Source organism: Vanellus vanellus (assembly GCF_965231255.1).
Source record: "Vanellus vanellus genome assembly, contig: HAP1_SCAFFOLD_97, whole genome shotgun sequence".
NCBI classification, from domain to species: Eukaryota; Metazoa; Chordata; class Aves; order Charadriiformes; family Charadriidae; genus Vanellus; species Vanellus vanellus.
The window spans coordinates 391229-417395 of NW_028128418.1; the positions used below are offsets into that span (position 1 = coordinate 391229).

At 51.0% G+C, this 26167-nt stretch overlaps 1 protein-coding gene across 1 annotated transcript in view; it reads left to right on the forward strand.

The window, feature by feature from the left end:
* LOC309684474 (electroneutral sodium bicarbonate exchanger 1-like) overlaps positions 1–22629 on the forward strand; it is a gene marked incomplete at both ends in the record, with an annotated part of 134036 nt that extends 111407 nt beyond the window's left edge. Inside the window, one exon of the mRNA XM_082500378.1 lies at positions 22552–22629. Within this exon, the coding sequence (XP_082356504.1) occupies positions 22552–22629 (78 nt within the window). The remainder of the gene's footprint in view (positions 1–22551) is intronic.
* Between the last annotated feature and the right edge of the window lie 3538 nt (positions 22630–26167).

The following is a 26167-nucleotide window of genomic DNA, read 5'->3' on the forward strand; positions in this document are numbered from 1 at the left end:
CAACCCCAGACTCTCCAGGGAAGATACCCGAGATGATTTTTCTCCTTGGACAATGCTCCATCTTCTCGGATGCATCTGGGATTCATCCCAGGCATCTCCCGCTGACATTTTTCCTGTGATTTGGGTCCCTGTAATCCAGGGTAGCAACCCCAGACTCCTCCAGGGAAGATACCCGAGATGATTTTTCTCCTTGGACAATGCTCCATCTTCTGGGATGCATCTGAGATTCCTCCCAGGCGTCTCCCGCAGACATTTTTCCTGTGGTTTGGGTCCCTGTAATCCCGGGTAGCAACCCCAGACTCCTCCAGGGAAGATACTCAAGATGATTTTTCTCCTTGGACAATGCTCCATCCTCTGGGATGCTTCCGAGACTTGTCGCAGCTATGTCCCCGAGTCTTTTTTCTCGCGGTTTAGGGTTCTGTCATCCCAGGTAGCAACCCCAGACTCCTCCAGGGAAGACACCCAACATGATTTTTCTCCCTTGACAGTCGTCCATCCTGCGGGATCTACCCAGAACTCCTCCCAGGCGTCTTCCGCAGAGTTTTCTCCAGTGCTTTAGGGCCCTGTGATCCCGGGTAGCAACCCCAGACTCCTCTAGGGAAGATACCCGAGATAATTTTTCTGCTTGGACATTGCTCCATCCTCTGGGAAGCATCCGAGACTCCTTGCAGGTATGTCCCTGAGTGTTTATTCCGGTGTTTTCGGGCCCTGTGATCCCGGGTAGCAACCCCAGACTCCTCCAGGGAAGATACCCGAGATGATTTTTCTCCTTGGACAATGCTCCATCTTCTGGGATGCATCTGAGAGTCCTCCCAGGCATCTCCCGCAGACATTTTTCCTGTGGTTTTGGTCCCTGTAATCCCGGGTAGCAACTCCAGATTCCTCCAGGACAGATACCCGGGATGATTTTTCTCCTCGGACTATGCTCCATCCTCTGGGATGCATCCGAGACTTGTCGCAGCTATGTCCCCGAGTCTTTTTTCTAGCGGTTTAGGGTTCTGTCATCCCAGGTAGCAACTCCAGACTCCTCCAGGGAAGACACCCAATATGATTTTTCTCTCTTGACAGTGGTCCCTCCTGCGGGATCTACCCAGAACTCCTCCCAGGCGTCTCCCGCAGAGTTTTCTGAAGTGCTTTAGGGCCCTGTGATCCCGGGTAGCAACCCCAGACTCCTCTAGGGAAGATACCCGAGATGATTTTTCTCCTTGGACAATGCTCCATCTTCTGGGATGCATGTGAGATTCCTCCCAGGCGTCTCCCGCAGACATTTTTCCTGTGGTTTGGGTTCCTGTAATCCCCGGTAACAACCCCCGACTCCTCCAGGGAAGATACCCGAGATGATTTTTCTCCTTGGACAATGCTCCATCTTCTGGGATGCATCTGAGATTCCTCCCAGGCGTCTCCCGCAGACATTTTTCCTGTGGTTTGGGTCCCTGTGATCCCGGGTAGCAACCCCAGACTCCTCCAGGGAAGATACCCGAGATGATTTTTCTCCTTGGACAATGCTCCATCTTCTGGGATGCATCTGACATTCCTCGGAGGCGTCTCCCGCAGATGTTTTTCCTGTGGTTTGGGTCCCTGTGATCCCGGGTAGCAACCCCAGACTCCTCCAGGCAAGATACCCGAGATGATTTTTCTCCTTGGACAATGCTCCATCCTCTGGGAAGCATCCGAGACTCCTTGCAGGTATGTCCCTGAGTGTTTATTCCCGTGTTTTGGGTCCCTGTGATCCCGGGTAGCAACCCCAGACTCCTCCAGGGAAGATACCCGAGATGATTTTTCTCCTTGGACAATGCTCCATCTTCTGGGATGCATCTGAGATTCCTCCCAGGCGTCTCCCGCAGACATTTTTCCTGTGGTTTGGGTCCCTGTAATCCCAGATAGCAACCCCAGACTCCTCCAGGGAAGATACCCGAGATGATTTTTCTCCTTGGACAATGCTCCATCTTCTGGGATGCATCTGAGATTCATCCCAGGCGTCTCCCGCAGAGATTTTTCCTTTGGTTTGGGTCCCTGTAATCCCGGGTAGAAACCCCAGACTCCTCCAGGGAAGATACCCGAGATGATTTTTCTCCTTGGACAATGCTCCATCTTCTGGGATGCATCTGAGATTCCTCCCAGGCGTCTCCCGCAGACATTTTTCTTGTTGTTTGGGTCCCTGTAATCCTGGGTAGCAACCCCAGACTCCTCCAGGTAAGATACCCGAGATGATTTTTCTCCTTGGACAATGCTCCATCCTCTGGGATGCATCCGAGACTTGTCGCAGCTATGTCCCCGAGTCTTTTTTCTCGCGGTTTAGGGTTCTGTCATCCCAGGTAGCAACCCCAGACTCCTCCAGGGAAGACACCCAAGATGATTTTTCTCCCTTGACAGTCGTCCATCCTGCGGGATCTACCCAGAACTCCTCCCAGGCGTCTTCCGCAGAGTTTTCTCCAGTGCTTTAGGGCCCTGTTATCCCGGGTAGCAACCCCAGACTCCTCTAGGGAAGATACCCGAGATAATTTTTCTCCTTGGACAATGCTCCATGCTCTGGGAAGCATCCGAGACTCCTTGCAGGTATGTCCCTGAGTGTTTATTCCGGTGTTTTCGGGCCCTGTGATCCCGGGTAGCAACCCCAGACTCCTCCAGGGAAGATACCCGAGATGATTTTTCTCCTTGGACAATGCTCCATCTTCTCGGATGCATCTGAGATTCATCCCATGCATCTCCCGCTGACATTTTTCCTGTGATTTGGGTGCCTGTAATCCAGGGTAGCAACCCCAGACTCCTCCAGGGAAGATACCCGAGATGAATTTTCTCCTTGGATAAAGCTCCATCCTCTGGGATGCATCCGAGACTTGTCGCAGCTGTGTCCCTGAGTCTTTTTTCTCGCGGCTTAGGGTTCTGTCATCCCAGGTAGCAACCCCAGACTCCTCCAGGGAAGATACCCGAGATGATTTTTCTCCTTGGACAATGCTCCATCTTCTCGGATGCATCTGAGATTCCTCCCAGGCGTCTCCCGCAGACATTTTTCCTGTGGTTTGGGTTCCTGTAATCCCGGGTAGCAACCCCAGAATCCTCCAGGACAGATACCCGGGATGATTTTTCTCCTCGGACAATGCTCCATCCTCTGGGATGCATCCGAGACTTGTCGCAGCTATGTCCCCGAGTCTTTTTTCTAGCGGTTTAGGGTTCTGTCATCCCAGGTAGCAACTCCAGACTCCTCCAGGGAAGACACCCAATATGATTTTTCTCTCTTGACAGTGGTCCATCCTGCGGGATCGACCCAGAACTCCTCCTAGGCGTCTCCCGCAGAGTTTTCTCCAGTGCTTTAGGGCCCTGTGATCCCGGGTAGCAACCCCAGACTCCTCTAGGGAAGATACCCGAGATGATTTTTCTCCTTGGACAATGCTCCATCTTCTGGGATGCATGTGAGATTCCTCCCAGGCGTCTCCCGCAGACATTTTTCCTGTGGTTTGGGTTCCTGTAATCCCCGGTAACAACCCCCGACTCCTCCAGGGAAGATACCCGAGATGATTTTTCTCCTTGGACAATGCTCCATCTTCTGGGATGCATCTGAGATTCCTCCCAGGCGTCTCCCGCAGACATTTTTCCTGTGGTTTGGGTCCCTGTGATCCCGGGTAGCAACCCCAGACTCCTCCAGGGAAGATACCCGAGATGATTTTTCTCCTTGGACAATGCTCCATCTTCTGGGATGCATCTGACATTCCTCGGAGGCGTCTCCCGCAGATGTTTTTCCTGTGGTTTGGGTCCCTGTGATCCCGGGTAGCAACCCCAGACTCCTCCAGGCAAGATACCCGAGATGATTTTTCTCCTTGGACAATGCTCCATCCTCTGGGAAGCATCCGAGACTCCTTGCAGGTATGTCCCTGAGTGTTTATTCCCGTGTTTTGGGTCCCTGTGATCCCGGGTAGCAACCCCAGACTCCTCCAGGGAAGATACCCGAGATGATTTTTCTCCTTGGACAATGCTCCATCTTCTGGGATGCATCTGAGATTCCTCCCAGGCTTCTCCCGCAGACATTTTTCCTGTGGTTTGGGTCCATGTAATCCCAGATAGCAACCCCAGATTCCTCCAGGACAGATACCCGGGATGATTTTTCTCCTCGGACAATGCTCCATCCTCTGGGATGCATCCGAGACTTGTCGCAGCTGTGTCCCTGAGTCTTTTTTCTCGCGGTTTAGGGTTCTGTCATCCCAGGTAGCAACCCCAGACTCCTCCAGGGAAGACACCCAATATGATTTTTCTCTTTTGACAGTGCTCCATCCTGCGGGATCTACCCAGAACTCCTCCCAGGCGTCTTCCGCAGAGTTTTCTCCAGTGCTTTAGGGCCCTGTGATCCCGGGTCGAAACCCCAGACTCCTCCAGGGAAGATACCCGAGATGATTTTTCTCCTTGGACAATGCTGCATCTGCTGGGATGCATCTGAGATTCCTCCCAGGCGTCTCCCGCAGAGATTTTTCCTTTGGTTTGGGTCCCTGTAATCCCGGGTAGCAACCCGAGACTCCTCCAGGGAAGATACCCGAGGTGAATTTTCTCCTTGGACAAAGCTCCTCCTCTGGGATGCATCCGAGACTTGTCACAGCTATGTCTCTGAGTCTTTTTTCTCGCGGTTTAGGGTTCTGTCATCCCAGGTAGCAACCCCAGACTCCTCCAGGGAAGACACCCAATATGATTTTTCTCTCTTGACAGTGGTCCATCCTGCGGGATCTACCCAGAACTCCTCCCAGGCGTCTCCCGCAGAGTTTTCTCCAGTGCTTTAGGGCCCTGTGATCCCGGGTAGCAACCCCAGACTCCTCCAGGGAAGATACCCGAGATGATTTTTCTCCTTGGACAATGCTCCGTGCTCTTGGATGCATCCGAGACTTGTTGCAGCTATGTCCCCGAGTCTTTTTTCTCGCGGTTTAGGGTTCTGTCATCCCAGGTAGCAACCCCAGACTCCTCCAGGGAAGATACCCGAGATTATTTTTCTCCTTGGACAATGCTCCATTTTCTGGGATGCATATGAGATTCATCCCAGGTGTCTCTCGCAGACATTTTTCCTTTGGTTTGGGTCCCTGTAATCCCGGGTAACAACCCCAGACTCGTCCACGGAAGATACCCGAGATGATTTTTCTCCTTGGACAATGCTCCATCTTCTCGGATGCATCTGCGATTCCTCCCAGGCGTCTCCCACAGACATTTTTCCTGTGGTTTGGGTCCCTGTAATCCCGGGTCGCAACACCAGACTCCTCCAGGGAAGATACCCGAGATGATTTTTCTCCTTGGACAATGCTCCATCTTCTGGGATGCATCTGAGATTCCTCCCAGGTGTCTCCCGCAGACATTTTTCCTGTGGTTTGGGTCCCTGTAATCCCGGGTAACAACCCCAGACTCCTCCAGGGAAGATACCCGAGATGATTTTTCTCCTTGGACAATGCTCCATCCTCTGGGAAGCATCCGAGACTCCTTGCAGGTATGTCCCTGAGTGTTTATTCCGGTGTTTTGGGGCCCTGTGATCCCGGGTAGCAACCCCAGACTCCTCCAGGGAAGATACCCGAGATGATTTTTCTCCTTGGACAATGCTCCATCTTCTGGGATGCATCTGAGATTTCTCCCAGGCTTCTCCCACAGACATTTTTCCTGTGGTTTGGGTCCCTGTAATCCCGGTTAGCAACCCCAGACTCCTCCAGGGAAGATACCCGAGATGATTTTTCTCCTTGGACAATGCTCCATCTTCTGGGATGCATCTGAGATTCCTCCCAGGCGTCTCCCACAGACATTTTTCCTGTGGTTTGGGTCCCTGTAATCGAGGGTAGCAACCCCAGACTCCTCCAGGGAAGATACCCGAGATGAATTTTCTCCTTGGACAGTGCTCCATCTTCTGGGATGCATCTGAGATTCCTCCCAGGCGTCTCCCACAGACATTTTTCCTGTGGTTTTGGTCCCTGTAATCCCGGGTAGCAACCCCAGACTCCTCCAGGGAAGATACCCGAGATGATTTTTCTCTTTGGACAATGCTCCATCCTCTGGGAAGCATCCGAGACTCCTTGCAGGTATGTCCCTGAGTGTTTATTCCGGTGTTTTGGGGCCCTGTGATCCCGGGTAGCAACCCCAGACTCCTCCAGGGAAGATACCTGAGATGATTTTTCTCCTTGGACAATGTTCCATCCTCTGGGTTTCACCCGAGACTCCTTCCAGGCTTCTGTTGTTGTCTTTTGTCATGTATTTTAGGGACCTCAGATCCCTGGTAGGACCTCCAGACTCTCCAAAGGGAGATAACCGTGATTTTTTTTTCTCACTGGGAAGTAACCTATCATGTTTTTTCTCTTTTAGGCAAAGCTTTTTACCCCGCAGGAAACCCATGGCTCCTCCCAGGCATCTCCCAGAGACTTTTGATCTCTAGTTGAGGGACCTGATATCACAGGTAGCTACCAAGACTCCTCCAAGGAAACTTCCTTCTGTTTTGCTAATAGGTCTCTGTTCCTGGATCCATCCAACCCTCCCATTAGCGTTAGGTTAGGGTGTGCGTTCTGTATGAGAATCCCACAGCTCCAGGGACACGTGGCTGGAAAAGGTATGTCGCGGAGGGAACGGCATTGCACCAACATCACTCCCTTGACACTGTGATGGTGTGCTCCCCCTCCCCGCCTTCCAACCTGACCTTTATCTCCCGTGACCCTGCCCAAGCACTAACACCTGTGGTGGTCACAATGGGCACGTGTACATGTGATGGCTGCCCCCGGCTCGATGTGGTTTTGGGGAAACACATAACACCACAGTAGCCAAGGGCTAACTTGAGCAGTGCTGGTACTGTGGCCAATATGCAGATATGAGTATAGGTCAATCATCTCACCCACATCAATAGTGAACAGCCCAAGAGCCCTTTGAGCTCCCCTGCACGCCAGGATCTCCCCATGAGCGGGGACGCCTCTCAAGGTTACTCCCTGAGCTTCACAGATTCTTTGCCGCAAGAGATCCTCGGTCAGTGACTAATAGCACGCAAAACTGTGAAATCTTAGCTAAGTGATAGAAAGGATTGATTGCACATATATAATCCCTTAGACATAAACCGTTGACCCAGTCTGGGACCAGGATTGGATCCAGCCGCACCCAGACTCCTCTCTGAGAAGGAGGTTAGAAAGCAAGGGGCTCCTTTCCGAACCTCAGCCCAACAGGAGGGTCTCCCTGGCAGTTCTGCCTGACCCTGTCCTCCATGCAGGAAATAACCAAGTGTACCTTGCCATCGAATCCTGCTAAAGCACTGTCGCATTTACTCTCAAACTTTGTTAAATCCCTGTTTTGTATCAATAAACGTGTCGCTGCTTCTCTCTACGAGTGAAGTGCATCGCTCCATCCGCAACAGACACCTCTCTCCTCTGGGCCACCCGTGCTGCTGGGGACCTCAGCCTCAGCCCACGCTGCCATTAGCTGCCTGTCAGAGCGCTGCTACGGGATGGTGAAGGCAGGAACAGCTTTCCATCCTTGCACCTTTTGTGTAGGAGCAGTCGCTGGATGTTTTCCATTTTGGAGCGGGGCTCTGGCGAGTGTGAGAGAGAGTGTTGGGAGCGTTACGGTGCAAGGAAAGCGCAGAGCCCCAGTGTTGGTCGGGCTGTGAAAGTGCTGCCAAGGGATGGTGAGGGCAAGCAGTCTAATATGACCGAACTGAATGAAACAATCCAGGAATTCTTTACTTACTGAATCTCACTTGGCTACAGCCCACGCTAAGGGATGCTGGACTAAAGTCACACTCCTTTTCTTTGGAGGAATTCTGAAAGGAAAAGGAACCAAAGAACTGTTACACAATGTAAAATTCTGTTGTACAGGAGAAGTTTATTTGTTTGCTTGCTTTAAGAACTAAAGGCGGTTTCAAACCCTAAAAATGCAAGGTAACCAAAGTACAGAACGAGATACCCGAGCTAAACAAAAGACATCTCTCTTGTCTGTGCTATCGCCTAGCAGCCAACTACTCCCCTCGATAAATATCACCGTCAGGAGGAGCCCAATTTGACCTCTCCCTGAATGGCAGCTGGACTGCACGCCAGGCGACTCTCCCCGTGGGCAGGGGCGACTCTCAAGGTTAGAGATTCCTTACCTGAGACTGAGAGCCTTCCTCACCCACGGCGGAGAGATGCCTTAGCTGCGGCAGATCCTCAGTAAGTGACTGAGAGCGTGCTGAATTAGTACTAATGAGACATTACTAATCCATGCAGCTACTCAATATTATTGCAAACATTGTATAGGTAATTCTGTTAGACATAAGCTGTTCTCCAAGTCTGAGACCGGGGCTCCATAAGGAGTTTAGAAGGCAAGGGGATCCACTCTGAACCTCGTGACTCAATGGGAGGGTCTTCCTTACTCTTTGTGTCTCCAGTCCCCGTGTGAATCAGCCTAACCTGATTCTAACTCAGTTTTCCTTTGTATGTTTCTTCCAAGCAGTAGTTAATCATAGAATGGTCTGGGTCGTCTTCAATTGGATCTGGTTGCTCAGAGCCCCATCCAACCTGACCTGGAATGTTTCCAGGTATGGGCCATCTCCCACCTCTTTGGGCAACCTGGGCCAGTGTCTCCCCACCCTCATCATCAAAAAACATAATCTTCCCAGGTGCCCCATCCCTGCTTATTGCAGGGGGTTGGACTCAACAACCTCTAAAGGTCCCTTCCAACCCAAATGATTCTATGACACTGTGGTTTCACTGATGTTTCCCTGTTGGCTTCTGTTCCGTCAGAAGCCCCTGGCTCATCTCCATAAGACTGCGAGTCTGCTGCACCCAGCACGTCTCAGACCAACAGGCTGAGGGTCCTCGCTGGCGCCCCGTCCCCCTGACCTTAGCATGTTCCCGCAGCTTGTCATGGGCAAGCCTGATCCTATCCCTGACCCCTTCAAGTCTGATCCTATCCCTGACCCCTTCAAGTCTAGTTTAAAGCTCTGCCAATGAGCCCCACTGGCTCCTGAGCAAAGACCCTCTTCCCCCTTTCAGAAAGCTCAATCCCATCTGACCCCAGCAGGCCTGGCACCATGGAGGCCACCCTATTTGTGAAAAAGAAAAAAAAAAAAACAAAAAACAAAAAACCAACCCCCCCCCCCCCAAAAAAAAAAAACACAAAAAAACCCCAAAAACCAAAAAAAACCCACCCAACAAAATTGTGGTGGTGACAGCAGCCACAGAACCATGTATTAAAAGACCAGGTCCGTCTGTTCCTTCCAGTGTCGCTGCGCATAACTGGAAGGAGAGAGGAAAAATAGCCGGCGCTCCAGATTCCCTTACCACCCATCCCAAGGCCCTGAAGTCTCTCCGGATCGCCCTCGGACTACGCATTGTGGCTTCGTGGCCACCCACAGGGAAGAGCAGCGCTGGGCAATAGTCCGAGGGCCGTACCAGGCCGGGAAGTTTCCTAGTGACGTCCTTAACCCGGGCCCAGGGGGGCAGCAGACTTCCCCAAGAGGAGGGTCTGCCCGGTGAGTCAGGGGTATGTGATAGAGACAATAACACATTGTGCACTGATTGACTAGCAGTGATTCATAACCTAAAGGACAGGCCTGATAAAAAGCAAGAAGTCTTGAGATTGCCAAGGACAGCTCCTGATAACGAATAAGAGTATGCCTTGAAAAGCGGCTGAAACCAACCCTGCGGTCTGGACAAAGACCAAAGAAGAACTGAGTCTGCGCAAGGACAAAGAGTTACTTGCGGTGATGAAGAGGAATCATCAGCCTTCGCGGTCACGACCCTCAGCGACCACCACCAGGAGGCATTGCGCAAGCGCGGTTGGGACGAGTTTATGGAAATGACTTCTTAGAGCTAATTTTAATACGAAGGGGGGACAGGTTATGCATATGTATAGGCGTATTGGGAAATCTTATGATTATGTAATTAAGAACTATATATATTTGAGAAGGCCGCTGCATTGGGCACGCACGATTGTGGTGGGGCGACCCCCCCGTGCTGCCCAGCGCTGAATAAATATACCCACTTTACAACCTTCCCGGTTGTGGAGTCTCTGGAGTTTCGTTTCCGCATGTCACCGGCAGATCCGGTCCTCTATTCCCGTCCCCGTCTCCGGGAGGGCAGAGCGTGGCTCCAGCGGCCCCTCTCTCTCTCGCTCACGCTCCCGGCTGCTCCTCAGCCTTTCTCCTTCCCCCCCGGCTCTGCCGCCAGGCCGAGCGCACCGTCCCCCTGCTCCCCCCTCACGCTGCGCTGCTCTCCGCCGCGGAGCGGGCCGGCCCCGGAGCGGCTCCCTCGGCCACCGGCCGCTCCCTCCGCTGCGGCGCGTTTGAGCCTCCCGCCGTTGCCCGGGCAACGCCCAGGTCTCGCCAGCGGCTGTGGCGAGAGGTACCGGCTGCCGCTCGGCTCCGCTCGGCAACACTTGGCCCCGCTCGGATCGGCTCGTCATCTCGCGGCCCCTTTCGGCCGGTCAGGGCCGTCCCCGAGCGCGGCGGCGGGGCCGGGCTGGGGCAGGGCGGGCAGAGGAGCGGCGGGCGGAGGGGCCGAGCCGCCCCGGGAGGCGGCCGCGGGGCGCTCCCCTCCTGCGCTGCCCCGAGGTCCCGGCCGGTCCGGGGCAGCCGCTCGGTGTCCCTCGGGTCCCCGCTGTCCGGGCGTCGGGGCAGCCCCGGGGCTGGGCTGGGCTGGGGCCGGCTCTGTCCCGGCGGCCATCCCCCCCTCCTGCCTGCCCCGGGCCCCGCCGCTGGAGGCGTCCGCCTCTTCCCGCCCCGACGGGATGCCGAGGGCAAGAGCGGGAAGAGGCCCCCAGACGCAGCCCCGCTGCCTTGCTGCGGCTCCTCTGCTTCCAGTACCTTTCCCTTTCCTTCCACAAGGCCGCCGTATCTTCACCAATCTTGACCTTTTCCTGCTGGGAAGCAGAGGCCCGGCTCATACTAGAAACCTCTGCTGCTTCTTGGAGGGAATGAGTGTTTTCTGCCGGGGTAAGACTGATTAAAGACTGATTAAAATAACACCAAGTTCCAAGTTGCTGCTTCTTTTATTAGAATCCCATAGAACAGTTTTTCAAAGGCACATTGCCACTTTGTGACACACAAGGATCAAAATCTTAAAGCTTGTTGCTCTTTTCCCCAAAACTCTAGGTTGTGCAGAAAAACACATTCCAACCCAACACCTTCAGTACATCAATTTGGAAACATAAACAAGTAGCATTTCACTTAAAGCATTCACTAGCTGAGACAAGCCATGTGAAAAGCAGAGTTACACAAGAAACAATACCACCAAACAGTCACACTACAAGTTTACCTTTCCACAACAATCAGTGCTTCCAGGTCAGTTCTTTCCACCAAAAAGATGCTGGAGTGGCAAAAAGATGATGCTGGGGAAACAACAACAAGAGCACGTTACACTGCCAGTCCTTCTCTGAGAATTGTAATGACAAGGCCATTTCTGGCCACCAGAAAGACACAACCCCAGCACAAAAAAGACAGGGAAAGACTGAAAAAATAGAGACAACATAAAGAATAACTGGTGCACGGTGATGTTAATTTCAGTTTGCAATGGTGTCTTTGGGAGTCAAGGTTACCAAGGCCACAGTTGCTACGCAGCCAAAGAAGGTCTGTCCAGGGAAAGCCCTGTCAGAAGGGGGAGTATTTAAGCCCTTTAGAAATCGGGCTGGAGATGGCACTCCTCAGCGGATAAAGCCCCACCTCCCACCAGGAGGGCTTTTCCCAAAGAAAGCTCACAAGAGGACCATTTCTTGGCAATGTTGCACCTTACACAAGACAAAAGGACAGCCCTGAACGGTCCTTTGCCCCGGCACACTTTGGTTTAACCACAGAACAGAGGTGTCCGTTCTTCAAGACCATGTAGAACCACCTCAACTGCTACAGTCGGGTACGCTCTCCAACACAGGCTTGGACATCGAATCAGAGAATCCTCTAGCTTGGAAGGGACCTTAAAGATCATCCAGTCCAACCATCAACCTAACACTGCCAGAACCACCACTAAACCACATCCCACAGCACGTCTACCTGGCTTTTAAATCTCTCTGGGGACAGAGATTCCACCACTTCCATGGGCAGCCTGTTCCAATGCTTCACAACCCTTTTGGTGAAGAACTTTTTCCTAATATCCACTCTAAACCTCCCCTGGGGAACCTTGAGGCCGTTTCCTCTTGTCCTATCGCTTGTTACTAGCGATAGCCAGGCCTGCATCTGCTCCGAGCTGCAGTGTTGGTACCTTCTCCAGAACTCGGAGAGACCTCTTCCTCCCGACTCCACGCTTCCTTCCTTTACCGTGTGGTCCATTCGCTGTGGCAGCTGCATGGCACCCTCAGCCTGACCGGCTGCTGTTCTTTGTTCAAGGTCAGATTCCACAGGTGCCCCTGTAAGAAACAGCAGCAAGAACAAAAACACAAGCTCGCTCTCTCCACCCTCCCAGAACACCAGCGGCAGCCCCTGAAACCGAGAGGCGGGTCCAGACTCCGGCTGACATGACGCCTGGGGGGGTTCCCAGCCATCACCGTGCAGAGGGATTTGGAGGGAGGTTCCCATCTCACAGCCCTGCTCTGAACGAGCGACAGAGCCGAGCTCTGCGGGTGGGATGGGATGCACGGGAAGAGACTCTCAGCCAAAATCATTGCTGACCTACCGCTTTCCCATGGTTCTCATTCCTAATCTCACGTGCTGGAAAATACCAAACATGATTTTTAAAGGAAAACTAATACCGATGTCATCCTTGTGGCTTTGGATGCAATACGACCAATCTGAACGAAACAACCCAGGAATTCCTTACTTACAAAATCTCCCTTGGTTACAGCCCACGCTGAGGGACGCTGGACTAAAGCCACACTCCTTTTCTTTGGAGGAATTCTGAAAGGAAAAGGAACACAAGAACCGTTACACAATGTAAAAGTCTACGGTACAGGAGATTTTTGCTTGTTTGCTCGCTTTCAGAACTAAAAGACAAGGTCGACTCCCTCGTTCTGGGATTTCCATTTCTTTTCCTGCTCCTACGAGGACTTTCTTTACCAATATATTGCTACCTCTCCCTCCTCGGGACATTCACGTGCCTAACATAAAGCTGTAGTTCGCTGAGTAGACTTTAATATAGCAGACTGTGAAAGAATAACAGCAGCTATGGCACGGAGAGAGATTTAAGAAACCACCAACCGAGGTGCTGTGGGAAATAAGAGCCGCTGGACCATACAGGCCCCCAGACATCAGCCCTGCTAAGACACAGTCATAGGAAACAGAGTAACAGGGAAGGCACAAAAGTGCAAAGTGCCAGAAGGGGGAGGTGAGCCGGGAATCCCCATTAGGAAGGCTGTCAGCAAGACAAAGGACCACAAACAGCAAAATCAGCATGTAAGCTTCTTGACGAGAGAGTAAACCAACTTTGTCCTAGCGAGAAGATCACAGAAGAATAGCTCCACTCCCCGATGGTGTTCCTCTTGCACTAAGCTCAGGTTCACCCAAAATTCCAAACTGTGGATGGCCTAAGAGCTTTGCAGTTTAGTCTCAGAGCAGTAACTAAGTCAGAAAATTATCTGCAGTGACAGTCTGAACGTCTCTCAGTTCTCTGTTCTCTTTCTTTGACTGCTACTGGTACACGTGGTAAGTGGAAAGGTGCGCAGGCTCGACACCAGTCATCCTGACCAGACAGCCTACTGTCAAAATCACAGGCCAAGAAGGCATTTGGATGAAAGCTGAAAATGCCATCTATTTAACAGCCAGGTGACTGCGGCACTGCCACGCTCCTCCTTCCCAATTGAGTGCCTGTCGCTCCTACGTGCGCTAAGTAGACAGATTTCCTTCACGTTTAACGAGACCCTTCCCTTTTTGAGATGCATTCTAAAACACCGTGTGGGTTTGCATCCAAATTCAGACACTGCAGATAAACTGAACAAGAGCCCCAGAGGAACTGTCATAAGAATCCTGAGGAACTACAGGAGCTACCGATACGTTTTTTCCTAAACCTAATCCTTCTTCTGATCCCAAATAGCAAAAGAAAGCAAATGGAGAGCAAAGCAAGTGGAAAGCGCGTCACAGAAGCACCTGGCTCTGAGCTCCTAGAAAAACATAGAGAAGGCAGAGGTCATCTGCCCATGATTTTGGGCAGTGCTCATGGTATCTGGCCCGGCATTCATAACCACAACACTCTGTGCCTGGACACCCCCCTCAGCGTAACAGTGCCCTGACTAGTGCAAATTTCAGGTGCGAGGCATGGTGGCACACGCATCTGTTCTGGAGAAGGTTCTTCTCCCCTCAGTTGGTATTTGCCCAGTTGACGAGTCATTCCGTATAGTTCCAGTTTACCTGGAAAGAGCTCAGGACGTGGCCTCCCACATTAGTTAACACCATACGAGGCTACGGTGAAGTCTGCCGCCTGCCACATTCTTTCTCAGGGTCCAACATGCCAACCTGCAGCTCCAGCTTTCAAGGACTCTAATATTTGGGAAACTCAGCCACAGTACAAGGAGCAGAGGCATTCTGGGCACAGTGGCTATAGCAAAGTGGGGAACAAAAAAGCATCTCTCAGCGGATGACTCTTATCCCACCAAGAGTGTGTTTGGAGCTCCTGAGGAAAGAAGCCAGCAGGGGCACGTGTAGAGACCCGTCACTAATCCTGCAAAGGGAAGCTGAGGGAAAAACAGCGATACAGGTTTTGGAGACAAGTAAGCCGGCTTGTTTTAGAGACATTCTTCTGTACCGAATGCTCCTGAGGAGTCACCAGGCAGTCTCCTTTCTGTCTTGAAAATCCAACAAACCTGTCAAAACCCCTCTTCTGAAAGAAAGTTTGGGGCTTACAACAAGGGGAGGGCTGTTTCAATACAGGAGTTCACCTGTGCAGGCTGAAGGTAACCACACAACTGGTAGCCCAGCACTGCAGGCGGCTGTCCAGGCAGGGAATCCCTGCAGAGCAATGATGCTGGGGTTGGCCCTTTGAAACCAGGGCTCCAGGAGCCAGCAGGCAGTATGCCCCGGCCATCTGAGAGCTCAAGCAAGCCCACAGACGACATCTGCGTAAAGGCTCCGCCAGTTGTGAAGAGGTCCAGAAGGTTCCTGAAGCAGGGGCTGCATGTCGTCATGCAGAAACATGCAGAAATCCTGGGATTTGATGCAACTGGTCACCTCCCAGGCAACAGTGGGAGAAGCAGCTGTTCCTTTCATACCACCAGGCAACTCCCTTTGTGGACAAACCCAAGAGAAATGAACCAGCCTCCTCATAAAATTCTCTCTCCAAAGAGGTGGAGGGGAAAAAGGCCAGGAAGGTGAGAGCATGGCAGGGATTGGAACTAAATTTCGAATGGGTATTGGTACCGAGAAAATGGATGAAGTGCAGCGGGTCGTTTGGGAGGACGGGCAACAGGCAGGAGCAGGAGAACAGGGGTGCTGGCGCAGACCCTGTTCCCTAAAGGCTGTGCCCAACAGCAGCTCTGTCAGAGCAGCCTTTTCACCTGCGAGCTACAGGAGAAAGAATCTTCCCCTCCTGACAAGGTCTCTGGAGAACAGCGGGTTCAGGAAGCAACTGCCAATCCCGTGGGTACAACCCCGTCGTAAACCCGCCTTCCGACACCCTACTGAGAAAAGGCACGGCACTGTTTCAAGACGAGGGAGACGCCTGCAAGGCCATCTGCACAGAGAAAGGACACTGCTGGGGAGGGGCGAGTCCTCACGCTGAAGCCAGTGTCAAGGTGTCAGCCCCCACTGTTGGCCCTCCGCGGAGCTCTGCACGAAGGGGCATCTGAGGAAAAAGAGGACCGGAGTCTGGAAGACAAGGCAGGGCACCCTTCAGGCTCATCTCTGGCAGGCGAAGCTCACCCCTAGAGTTTGTAGCTTGACACTCAGAAAAGCTCGTGTCGTCTCCCGGTAGAACTCATCCCTTGGCTAAGTCTGAGGAGCAGGAATGACAAATGTCTCCATGCAGGTGAAAAGGGGAAAAACATTACCTGAAGGCATTTTTCTGCTTGCCACTTTAAGAATCTAGGACTAAAGAGATAGTGTTGTCTCTTTCTGGACGTTCTGTAGCTTACCGTTTCAAATCCACGCTTTGCTTTACTCCTGTGGTGAACACACTCAGCTCCAGTTCTAAAAAGAAGTCAAATAAGTAAGAACTGAGTTTAACAAAAAGCCAAAAAAAGGAAGCAATCTTGTAAAAGGCTACTTCCAGTATTTCATCAGAAATCAGGATTTCAGTACCTCTAGCCAACAAGATAGAGACCCTTAACTGATATTTGCACTCACGCTTCAAAGTCTCATTTGAAGAAGGAAAACCGGCCCTCGTTCCATTATCAGGCTTTCTGCTTTTCTAGTAAAACCAGCAAGCAGTTAAAGAGAAGAAAAGCTTGTGGAATGATTACTAAAGTGATCAATAATACAGCATTGGTCACACATTAAGGAAAGGTATAAAATCAAGAGGGTTCGAGGGTAGAACACAGCCGCAGCCGGTATGCGAAGAATCCGCTCCATCTGCGATTCCCTGTACAATACTGCTTGCAGAGCAACACACAGAGTGGAGTGGGGTGGAGACTCCAAGGCCAAACCCTGTGATAATCCAGCAAACACGGGAACGAGATGGCACCACGGAACTGATGTGCGCCAGCTCTAAGAAGGAAAACAGTGCGGAGGATGGAGCGGAGTGGAGACAGCGCAGCCAAACTCTGTGATAAAATGGGAACTGGAGGGCCAAATGCAACCCTCAAAGGTCTTACAGAATTGATAAGCTGCCTACTTGTTACCCTGAGCCAACGATCTGTCATTTGTTGACAAAATGCTCTCCTTTGTGTGAACTTTGCACATTATAATGGCATTATAATACAAAAACACCCCTCCAGCCCCAAAGCTACCTGCCTCCAAGGTGCGACCACTCCTCCTTGAGTCTGCGCCCTGAATTTTTCGTAAACGATACCTTTAAGTGAGAGGCGAGAAAATTTTACACCAATCATAACTCAAGTAGTTATGACTAGAGTCACTCTAACTCCACCTTGAAGATAAAAAATAGTATAAATATGGCCCAAGAAAGGGGGGATATGAGGGAAGACACCGTTGTGAACAAGTCGAGGGGAACTCCATCACTGACTGCTTTGACTTCTGGGATCAGTCAACGGGCTGAGCCTCTCTTCCCCCCATAAGGACGCTTGTGGGTAAAATTCGAACACTTGGCTACACCAAGTGCTTCCCCGGGAAACTTAGAAATCTCTAGAGAGTTGTTTGATAACTTAGCGCATTTGTAACCGAGCTATATTAGTAACATCTTTAGTATTCGCACGTGCTTTGCAGACAGTCGCTATCACCAGCAATCCAAAAGAACTTGTGTAGCTGTTGCTGCAATAAACTGCACTGTGTAGGCAGCTCGTTGTTTGGGTTTCTCACTGAACACAACCAAAAAGAGCGGCTGTGTTAGTTCATGAGCACGACTGGGCTGAAGGTGCAGTCTGCTATTAGTGTATCCAGAACTGTAACCGTTTAATACACATTCAACGCGCCTGGACTGATAGTGGTGAATTGGGCATCCCTCAGAATTTAAACCTCACCACACCTCGCTTCCCACCTCAGTGAGGAGGGTTAGAACGCAAGGGGGGTTATTTTCTGTCAAAACTACTTTGCCCCTTAATGCAACAAAGCATTACATGACATGGAGAGGGGGATGAGCAGCCAGTTGAGAAAGTCTGCAAACCCTACAAGGTTACTGACACAAAGAGAAGGGCAGGTAGCAAAGAACCACGGAGAGATCTTACAAGACCTGGTCATGGAGCGATAAAACGGCAGAGGAAACGCTGTACAGAGAGGTACAAAGCGATGGATGTGAGGAAAACCAACCCCGGATTCACACACAAAACTGGGCTGATCAGTATCACTGGAGAGCGACACCTGGAGATTCCGATAGCTCAACACTCAATGGCACCCCAAGAAAACCCAAAGCCAGATCCCCCATGAGGAAGGATGAGCAAAAGAACTTGGCCAAAAAGAAAAACAGATCAAGAGGTGGCCCAATTACCGCAGACAAACTCCTCCCCAGGGGGGATCGCTCAGACTGAACGAGCTCTTCAGTCTAACGGAGTAATTGGGGAAAAATGACAGAAGGCTTGAAGTTGATGCCTCACCAATCTGATTTTGAAATCAAGAATTGTCCAGAATGGTGTGACTTCTGGGCCAAGACACGGGACTAAGAGAACTGCCAGACTGGATCATGAAAGAGCCCTTTCTGGCCTTCTGAATCCACAACTCCTGTCTTGGCTAAAAAAGATTAGAAAGCATTCTGGAACCTGGTTTCTCTCTTCGCTCATTTCCAGCAGTTTTACTGTGACAAGAAACTGTTGGGGGGGAGGGAAACATTTGCAGGAGCAGGAAAAGAACTGCGTTCAGACTTCTACCTTTAAAATCTCTGCATGACATGCATTTGGGAAGCGGGTAGGTCCTAAGGCAACAAAGGAGATGATTCAACATGGTCTGTACATCCCACCATGGAAGGGGAAAGGTGAGCACAAACACTTCCCATCACAGCGCTGGATCTGGGACTCTCTGCCCAATACCTGTGAATAGTAATATGTGAATATTAAGTAATATTAAGTAGAGACACACATTTTCTTTTAGAAAAAGCTACGCTCGGTGAAAGAAAGAAGCCTGCTTGACTATAACGAATGCTGGGCCTGCCTCGGAGAAGTAATCCAGAACGAAGCCTGAAGGTAGCTGGCATGAGCCAGCACTGCACCCTCGTGCTGAAGGCGGCCAACACCACCCTGAGCGGCAGTAGGAAGAGTTTTGCCGGCAGCTCGAGGGAGGTGATCCTTCCCCTCTGCTCAGGGCTGCGGAGGCTAGTCTGTGCGCCCCGTCCCGAACGGGCTCCCCGGGACAAGGCTGGGACTCACTGGGCTCAGCCCAGCAAAGGGCTGCAAAGATGATGAAGGGCCTGGAGCCCTTCTCGTACACGGAGAGGCTGGGAGAGCTGGGACTGTTCAGCCTGCAGAAGGCTCAGGAGGGATCTTAGCAACGTACACCTGATGGCAGGGAAGGAAGAAGAGGGAGCCGGGCTCTCCTCAGCAGCGCCTTCTGGCAGGGCAAGAGGCAAAGGGCACAAATGGCAACACATGAAATTAAATCTAAACACGAGAAACAACTCTTTGACTGCAACTGGGGTCAAGCACCACAACTGCTTGCCCACAGAAGCTGTGGCGTCTCCACCCTTGGAGCCCACTCAAAACCTGACGGGACACGTCCTGGGCGAGCTGCTCTGGGTCACCCTGCTTGAGCAGGAGGGGATGGACTCGATGAGACCAAAGGTCCCGTCCAACCTCAGCCATTCTGTGAAATCCACAGAGAGAGATCTCAGCCTCCAGCTGAGAGGCGGCATTCATCAGCCCACTGAGAGGAACAGGCTGGGATGTGGCCAGAAAGCTGTTCCCAGTTCTTCCCTGGCACCCCCGGCGCAGCTGTGCAAGCCAGTGCCTGGCTTTGTCTCGCTGCCGAGTTCTCATCCCACTGCGATTCTACACGTAACAGGAAGACCTCCGGTTAATGGCACGGGACCTGAAAGCATGGGACAGCTTTGCTCCAAACATGGGCAACCCTGCTTAGGTTCTGTCACCCAGGGAAGAGAAGGAAGACGACAAATGGGGCAAAGGACTACGCAGGAATGAAATAGGAGGAAGGTACAAGAGACACTGAAAATACTGATAGGTGCCCTGGAAGACTATTTTGTAGTCAACTCACCTGTCCATACCCAACTGTGGGCGTGAGGTCTCTGCTCCGAATTCCACTCTTCTCCTCTTCACCGTTTCTTCCACGGCAGTACTTTCTGACACTGCATTTCTTCTCTTGGCCTTCAAAACATTGCAAACTTGGTATTGATAACGTTTGATTTTGACTTTTCCACTTTAGAACAAAATTCAGAGCTAACATACATTTGTACTTTGCAAAATTGTTCATGCAAAAACTGCTTCAGGAATAAAAGACTAGCTGCCTTATTCAAACCGAAGATGAGCACCAAGAGCCCATCCAGAGAATTATGCTCAACAGGTCTCAACAAGAAATACTGCTTGCCAGAACATCCCGTGCTCTCCGTCTTCAGAGGAGGGCCGTGGAATGTCATTAGCAGGAGTGTAATGCTAGCAGAGAGAGTGGGATTTTCTTTGGGGGAATTTGGACAGGACACCTTCACTAATTTACTCCGTTTGCAGACACTCACCTATATTGAAAACAAACCTACCCTCAGCTCTCATTCAACAAACACTTTCCAAAGAAGCTGAACTTGGTTGTTTATGGCACATGCAGCACCAAGGACACTACTTCACAATTCAGCCCTATCGACCTCACACAGACTCTCCCCGTGAAGAAACCATCGGACAGCTCAGCTCAGACTTGTAGCAAACACATTTCACTGCAGCCAGCGGGGCCCTCGGCTCTGGGGGCAGCACTTCATTCCAAGGCCCATGGAACCAACAGGACGATTTCTCCCAACTTGGATGGTTATAGGTGAGAATTCAGCGCCACCTTACAGTGCCTGACAGACACCCAGAAACAGCACAACTACAGCATTGCCTATATCTATATTCTGCTTCTCCAGACTATTTACAATATAACTTAAAAAAAAAAACAACCAAACAAACAAACCACAAACACACACAAAACTTACAAGCTCATCACTGCCCTTGTTTGCTTCTTCACCTGTAACAGAGGTTAAAGGATCAAATTTGGTGACTATTTGGTGACTGGACTTTCTTTCACCAACTTAAAAAGTACATTTTTGCATTGCACCTCACTTTCGCAGAACAAGAGAAACTCCTTAGAAACCATGCTGGACTTGCACGTGAGGTGCTGAAATGGAAAAACTGCACATGCAGCTCTTTCAGAACTAGAATTCCTGGCTACAAATACCACCTGTCGATGGGATGGGGACAATTGCTTTTCTTGAAGATGCAAGGACAGCTGGAGCATAGCCTCCACAGGAGACTGGCCAGCTACCCTTTCATGCGCGGCATCCACACCTATCTTCCTGAAGGAAAAGCCCTGCAAACAGAAACTTGAGACATCAGTGCCGGAAAGGAACAGCACGTTATGCTGTGTGTAACTGCAGGACAGAAATGTTGAACAACTGTTGCAGAGGGCAATTAACTACTGGAGCGAGGTGTACAGGGAAGGGAGCAAATTCTCCACGTTTACAAGTTCCTACATCCAAACGTGGTATATTTGAGAGGGGACGCTACATGCAAGCGACGGGGTGAGACCAGCTGCACGCAGTTTTGCTCCCTCTGCTTCAAAGACACAGGAGATGAAGGGAAAGGGAAAAGCAAGACACAGATCACTGATGTTTCCAGAAATTATCCAAACACAGCCATAACAACTTACCACAAGACAGGTTTTGCTGAAACGAGTTGAGTTCCACATACATAGTGCAAGCGTAGGGATAAGGCACGAGATGGACATTCTCATGTTTGAATCTCATCTTCGATACTCTCTCCCATTTATTCAAATCTGAGAAGGACGATAAGACTTAAGAACATTGCCCGAACATTTCAAAGGAGCAGGCGCCCTGACAATGTCTTCTTGTAAAGCTTCCAAAGCCACACCTCATGGCACACGCGTACGAGGGAGCAAAGACAATCTTCTGCTATGGGCTTTGGGAAAAAACACTTCACAACACACAGGACAAGACACAGCCAGGTGACACTCTCCCGGAGCTCTCCCAGCTGGTGACTAACCAAGAGTTATGCTCCAGCGAGGAGCCCCACACACAGACTGCAGGACAACTCATCACGCCGGGCCTCTGAGCTTGCGGTTCTCAGCAGTGCCCAGTGCTGGCCGAGCACGTGGATAGACTTCCAAGTTCTAGAAACGCACGTTCGTGAATCAAATGCTCCTCAAGCCCGCAGGCAAAACTGGCTGAGCTTTAGTGAAGCAAACCAACAGCCCAAACCTTTGTTTGGGTGCCTCCTGGCTGACCGTGCTCTTGGCCGCTTTCTCTTCCTGGCAGGAACAGCAGGAAGTCGCTCTCATACCTACCAGCTTCTGACAGAGACAGAGCATGACCTCGTTCTTGCTGGCTCCCTTTCCCCTTTCCCTTTCCCCACTCTTTTTTCCTACCCCTCTGCCCCTGCCTACTGTCCCCTTTCCCCTTCCCATTTATCCTTTCCCACTTCCCCCTCTCCTTTTCCCCTGCCCACTGTTCCCTATTCTCTTCCCGTTCCCCCTTCCCCTTCCTGTGTCTCCTTCCCCTTCCCCTTGCCCCCTTCCTCACCCCCTTCCTTTCTCCATTTCCCCTTCACAAAGCGACACACCTCAGGCCTGAAAAGGCTTCTCATACAACCAACTCACTGTTCTCTTCAACAACAGCCTCGGCAGATTAACTTCTCCGCAATCCTTTACACTACAGCGACTACAACACTCAACCCTAAGGTACCTGAGGAGAAAACTACCGCCGTCCTCTCTCCTCGTGGGCCAACGCTGCTGAGTCTGTAAGGAGTGTTTTGCATTTTAGCAACCTTTCCAAGCACGGCACCAGTGCTTTGCTTGCAATCGCATTCGGTGGGCTTCCTGCCACTTTACATACACACCTTCATTTTCTCTGCCTACATCCAACCTGGAACGCAGTAGCGTTTCTCTGAAAACAATGCAAAACACTCTTTCCCCATCAGTTCTCCAGCAAAGGCATCAACGGAGGAGGATCTGCTCACGTCAAACTGCCGTGCCCAAAGGAGCCGCACTCCAGCTAAAGATCTGCACCTACTGCACACAAATGTCTGATTCAGCACTGCCCAACACATACAAGTCATCCAATCTTTTCTTTTGCAAGGAGGAAGGAAAGGATACACGGAAAGATTGTGAAGTGCTCTGTAGAAAATGGACGTAAATCCTCAAGATTTCCCAGGATTACTCGAATCGCTTCCTGGAGAGGCCAAAAAGAGAAATGAAGGAAGAACATTAACAACAGAGCCACAACTGGACTGTGAAGTACACTTTCGAGGCGTGGGGGAAATTTAAAATTACTTTACAGTTTGCATGAATCATGGAGGAGCCGGTTCTAGACATTTTGCTTTTCCTCCTCCCCTTCTTCTCCCCACTCTCTCCCGTCACCTTAGAGTGCACTGCACTAACAGACTCTCAGAAATTGAAGGGAATGAATATCTTAATCTTGAACCAACACAGAAGCAGTGCTATGGAGAGTGGAGGTGGGCTTTTCAATTTAAGAAGCTTTACATTTCAGAAGGCTCCACTTTGCCAGCAAAACACACGTAGTATTGACCTGTTTCAAAAATCAACATATTCCTCTCTTTCTGAATATTGACCCAATTCAGATACAAAGCAACTGCAATTCAGCCCCCAAAAACTCCTGCTTTACAAATGGGAAGCTTTGTCTAGTAATACCTGTCAATATTTGCAAAAGGGAAAAAAATAAACACTAACTTTCTGTACCAATTAAAATCAGCACATTTTCTTCAATACTATTTATAATGCCAGTACTGTACTCTGAAGATTTTTTTAAAAATTAAGCAATAGGGTAGGCAGCATATTTGTCTCATTTCCTCAGGACCGGCAGGGGCTTTCTTCTCTCTCAGGGAGAAGGTGACAACAACAGAGCTCATCCGCTGACACCAAGCTTGGCCACAAAGTACCGGCATCGTTAAAAGAACGTCCACTGGTTCCACCAGCTCCTCCGTGGCGAGGAACGTGTGGGCAATTGAGCATTAGACCCGCTGCTGTGGGCAGCTCACGAGCAGCGCCACAGCTCCTGAAACAGCAGGAGGTGTGAGAGCTCCTCAAGCCTGAGCAGTTCAACGCGCTGGCCAGGTCTGGGGCTGAGAACCCGGGGAAAGCGCCACCACAGGAGGAATCGCAGCAGCAATCAGAAAGGAACGGGGTACAACGAGCTCGACAAATAGGAAGGTTCAGGTGTCCAATTTTGACAGTCAGTGGCTGCTTTGAAATGTTTCAAATAAAAACATTACTCTTCCACGCTAATGCTGCCTGGTGATGACATTTTTCACTTGTGTCATTTTTATCACCCTCGTACTCTCCAGAGGAGTTCTCCAATTACTCCCTCTTGAAACGCTGTATTTGGCAAAATGTCCTCAGCGCCACAACAAACAAAGGATTTGCTCAGCTTAACATTCAGATCAGGTCCCGTGGAGCTGCATCCACTCCTACCTCCAACTCCTCGACTGCACTTTCGCTGTTGCTGAGATCAGGAGCGCTGTGGAACAAACAGGGAGAGTTAGTCCCACCCCAATCAAATAGCAAGGCAGCTACCGTCGCTGTAAGAGATTAAACAACAACAAAGCATCATTCCCACTGCACAGAGAGCACAGCGAGCGGGCAGATGAATTCCTAATTTCTTGTTTGTCAAAAACATCCATCATTCCACAAGGACTGCTTCTTCTATATTTCCTGCCCCTTTGTATTTTGCGTGTCTGAGGACACAACGGGTGGGCGATCAGAGCTTTTCAGTCCATCCTCAGCAACCTTCAGCAAAGAGGACCTCGCCCCAGCAAAAGCCTGCACACACGTGGAGATAATCAGCTCTACCTTCAGCTGCGATCAGCTCTTGCAATGCTCTCTTGGGAACCTGCCCTCACATCGGTCACCATCTTATTGTGGGCAACGGCAGTTTCACAGCCCAAATCTGCGGGCTGCCCAAGAGCACCGCTTTGGGCATAAGGCCACGTATGCACTAGGACTTACTCCTTTACTCTCTCGGACGAATTGGGAGTGAATCCAGACGCGCTGAACGAGCACCCCCGATTCACCACAACCATGACGCCACGGGGAAGAGTTTCAGGAGTTTCGCTGTAAAGGGAGCTGCTTTTGCTCCGTTTGACCGTGCTGATGTGAAGACCGACTTCACGAGCTCACGACCAACTCCACAAGTTATTACAAAACACAAAAGGTGCCACAAATGTCTCGCGTCCTGTTCCCGCAAGGACTGCAAGCACCGACGTCGCAATGCACACAAACCGTGAGACAGGCGGGGGCAGTGACAGGTGCCACACTCAAATGCACGCGGTGCTCTCTTTACCGTCAGGAGATCAAACGCCTGCAGGCTGTTCGGAAACGCACGCACACCACCGGCAGTGCCTTCCAAAAGCATGACGCTGAGGGAAAGAGCTTACTCACAGAGCAGAGCAACATTGGAAGCAGCTTCTGAACGCTACACCACACCACAACACACCTTCCTCTCCAAAATCAACACCGGCAACAAAGCAGGGAGGAAGGTTAATCCTCCTGGATCCCACACCATTCCAGCAAAGCTAAAGAAACAACTGCGTTTCCATTCCTCCCAAAAGAAAGTCACGCAGCAGAATGTCAAAGAGCCAGCCTACAAAGGAGAAAGGAGACCAGTGTGGCACGACATTCACTGTAGCTTCAGCTCTGGAGACAGCCTGATTGGCACAACGTTCACAGCACACTCTCTTCTGCAGCTAACAACAGTCACTGCCAGAGAAAACCCAGGCTCTGGCAGCGTCCGCCGCCCACACTCATCAAACCGCTCTCTAGGCAGATGCCCCAGTCACGGCCTGGGGCATTCTAGCCCTGCTGCAACCTCACTGGCACGAAAACGGGGCTTTGGGGATGGCACAATGTCGTCCTGTTCCTCTGATGCAGGGACACTTGTGGACTCAAAAGGATCTCAGTCCTAGTTTCTGCACGGTTGACACCATCGCAAACGAGATTTACCCTCAACACTTTGTAAGACCTTCCAGAAGCCTCTGAGGGCACCAACCCCGAACGGCCATCTGCTGACGATCACGGCCTTGAAGGACGCACACGGGGAGCCAGACTGTGCTGAGCCACTGCGTTGGGGTCTGTTTATCAATATTTAGCAATACTATTGTTCTTAATTATTAAGCAGAGGCTGAGTCTGCAACAACTCCTAAAGGTTCAGAGCGAGTCTGAGCTCTGCAGAACACTCCTTCAGCAGGACACACACTGGAAGCACCTGCTTTGGAATACCAGCCTGAACCTGAGCAGCTCCGGCTCCTTTTCCAGAGCAGCTCAAACTTCTGCCATTATTACCTATTCAACTGTCTTTATCTCGACCCACGAGTTTTCTTACTTTTACCCTTCCCATTCTCTCCCTCACCCCACTGCGGGCACTGAGGCAGCAGCGTGTGGGGCTCAGTCACTGCCTGGGGCCAAACCACTGCAAAGGCTCCAGAGCTCCACAGTTAAACACTTACAAAAGCACAAACTACTGTCCGTAGAAAAAGCCGCTTTTTCCACCGAAGCACGAAACCCCCACACGGCAGAGAAACA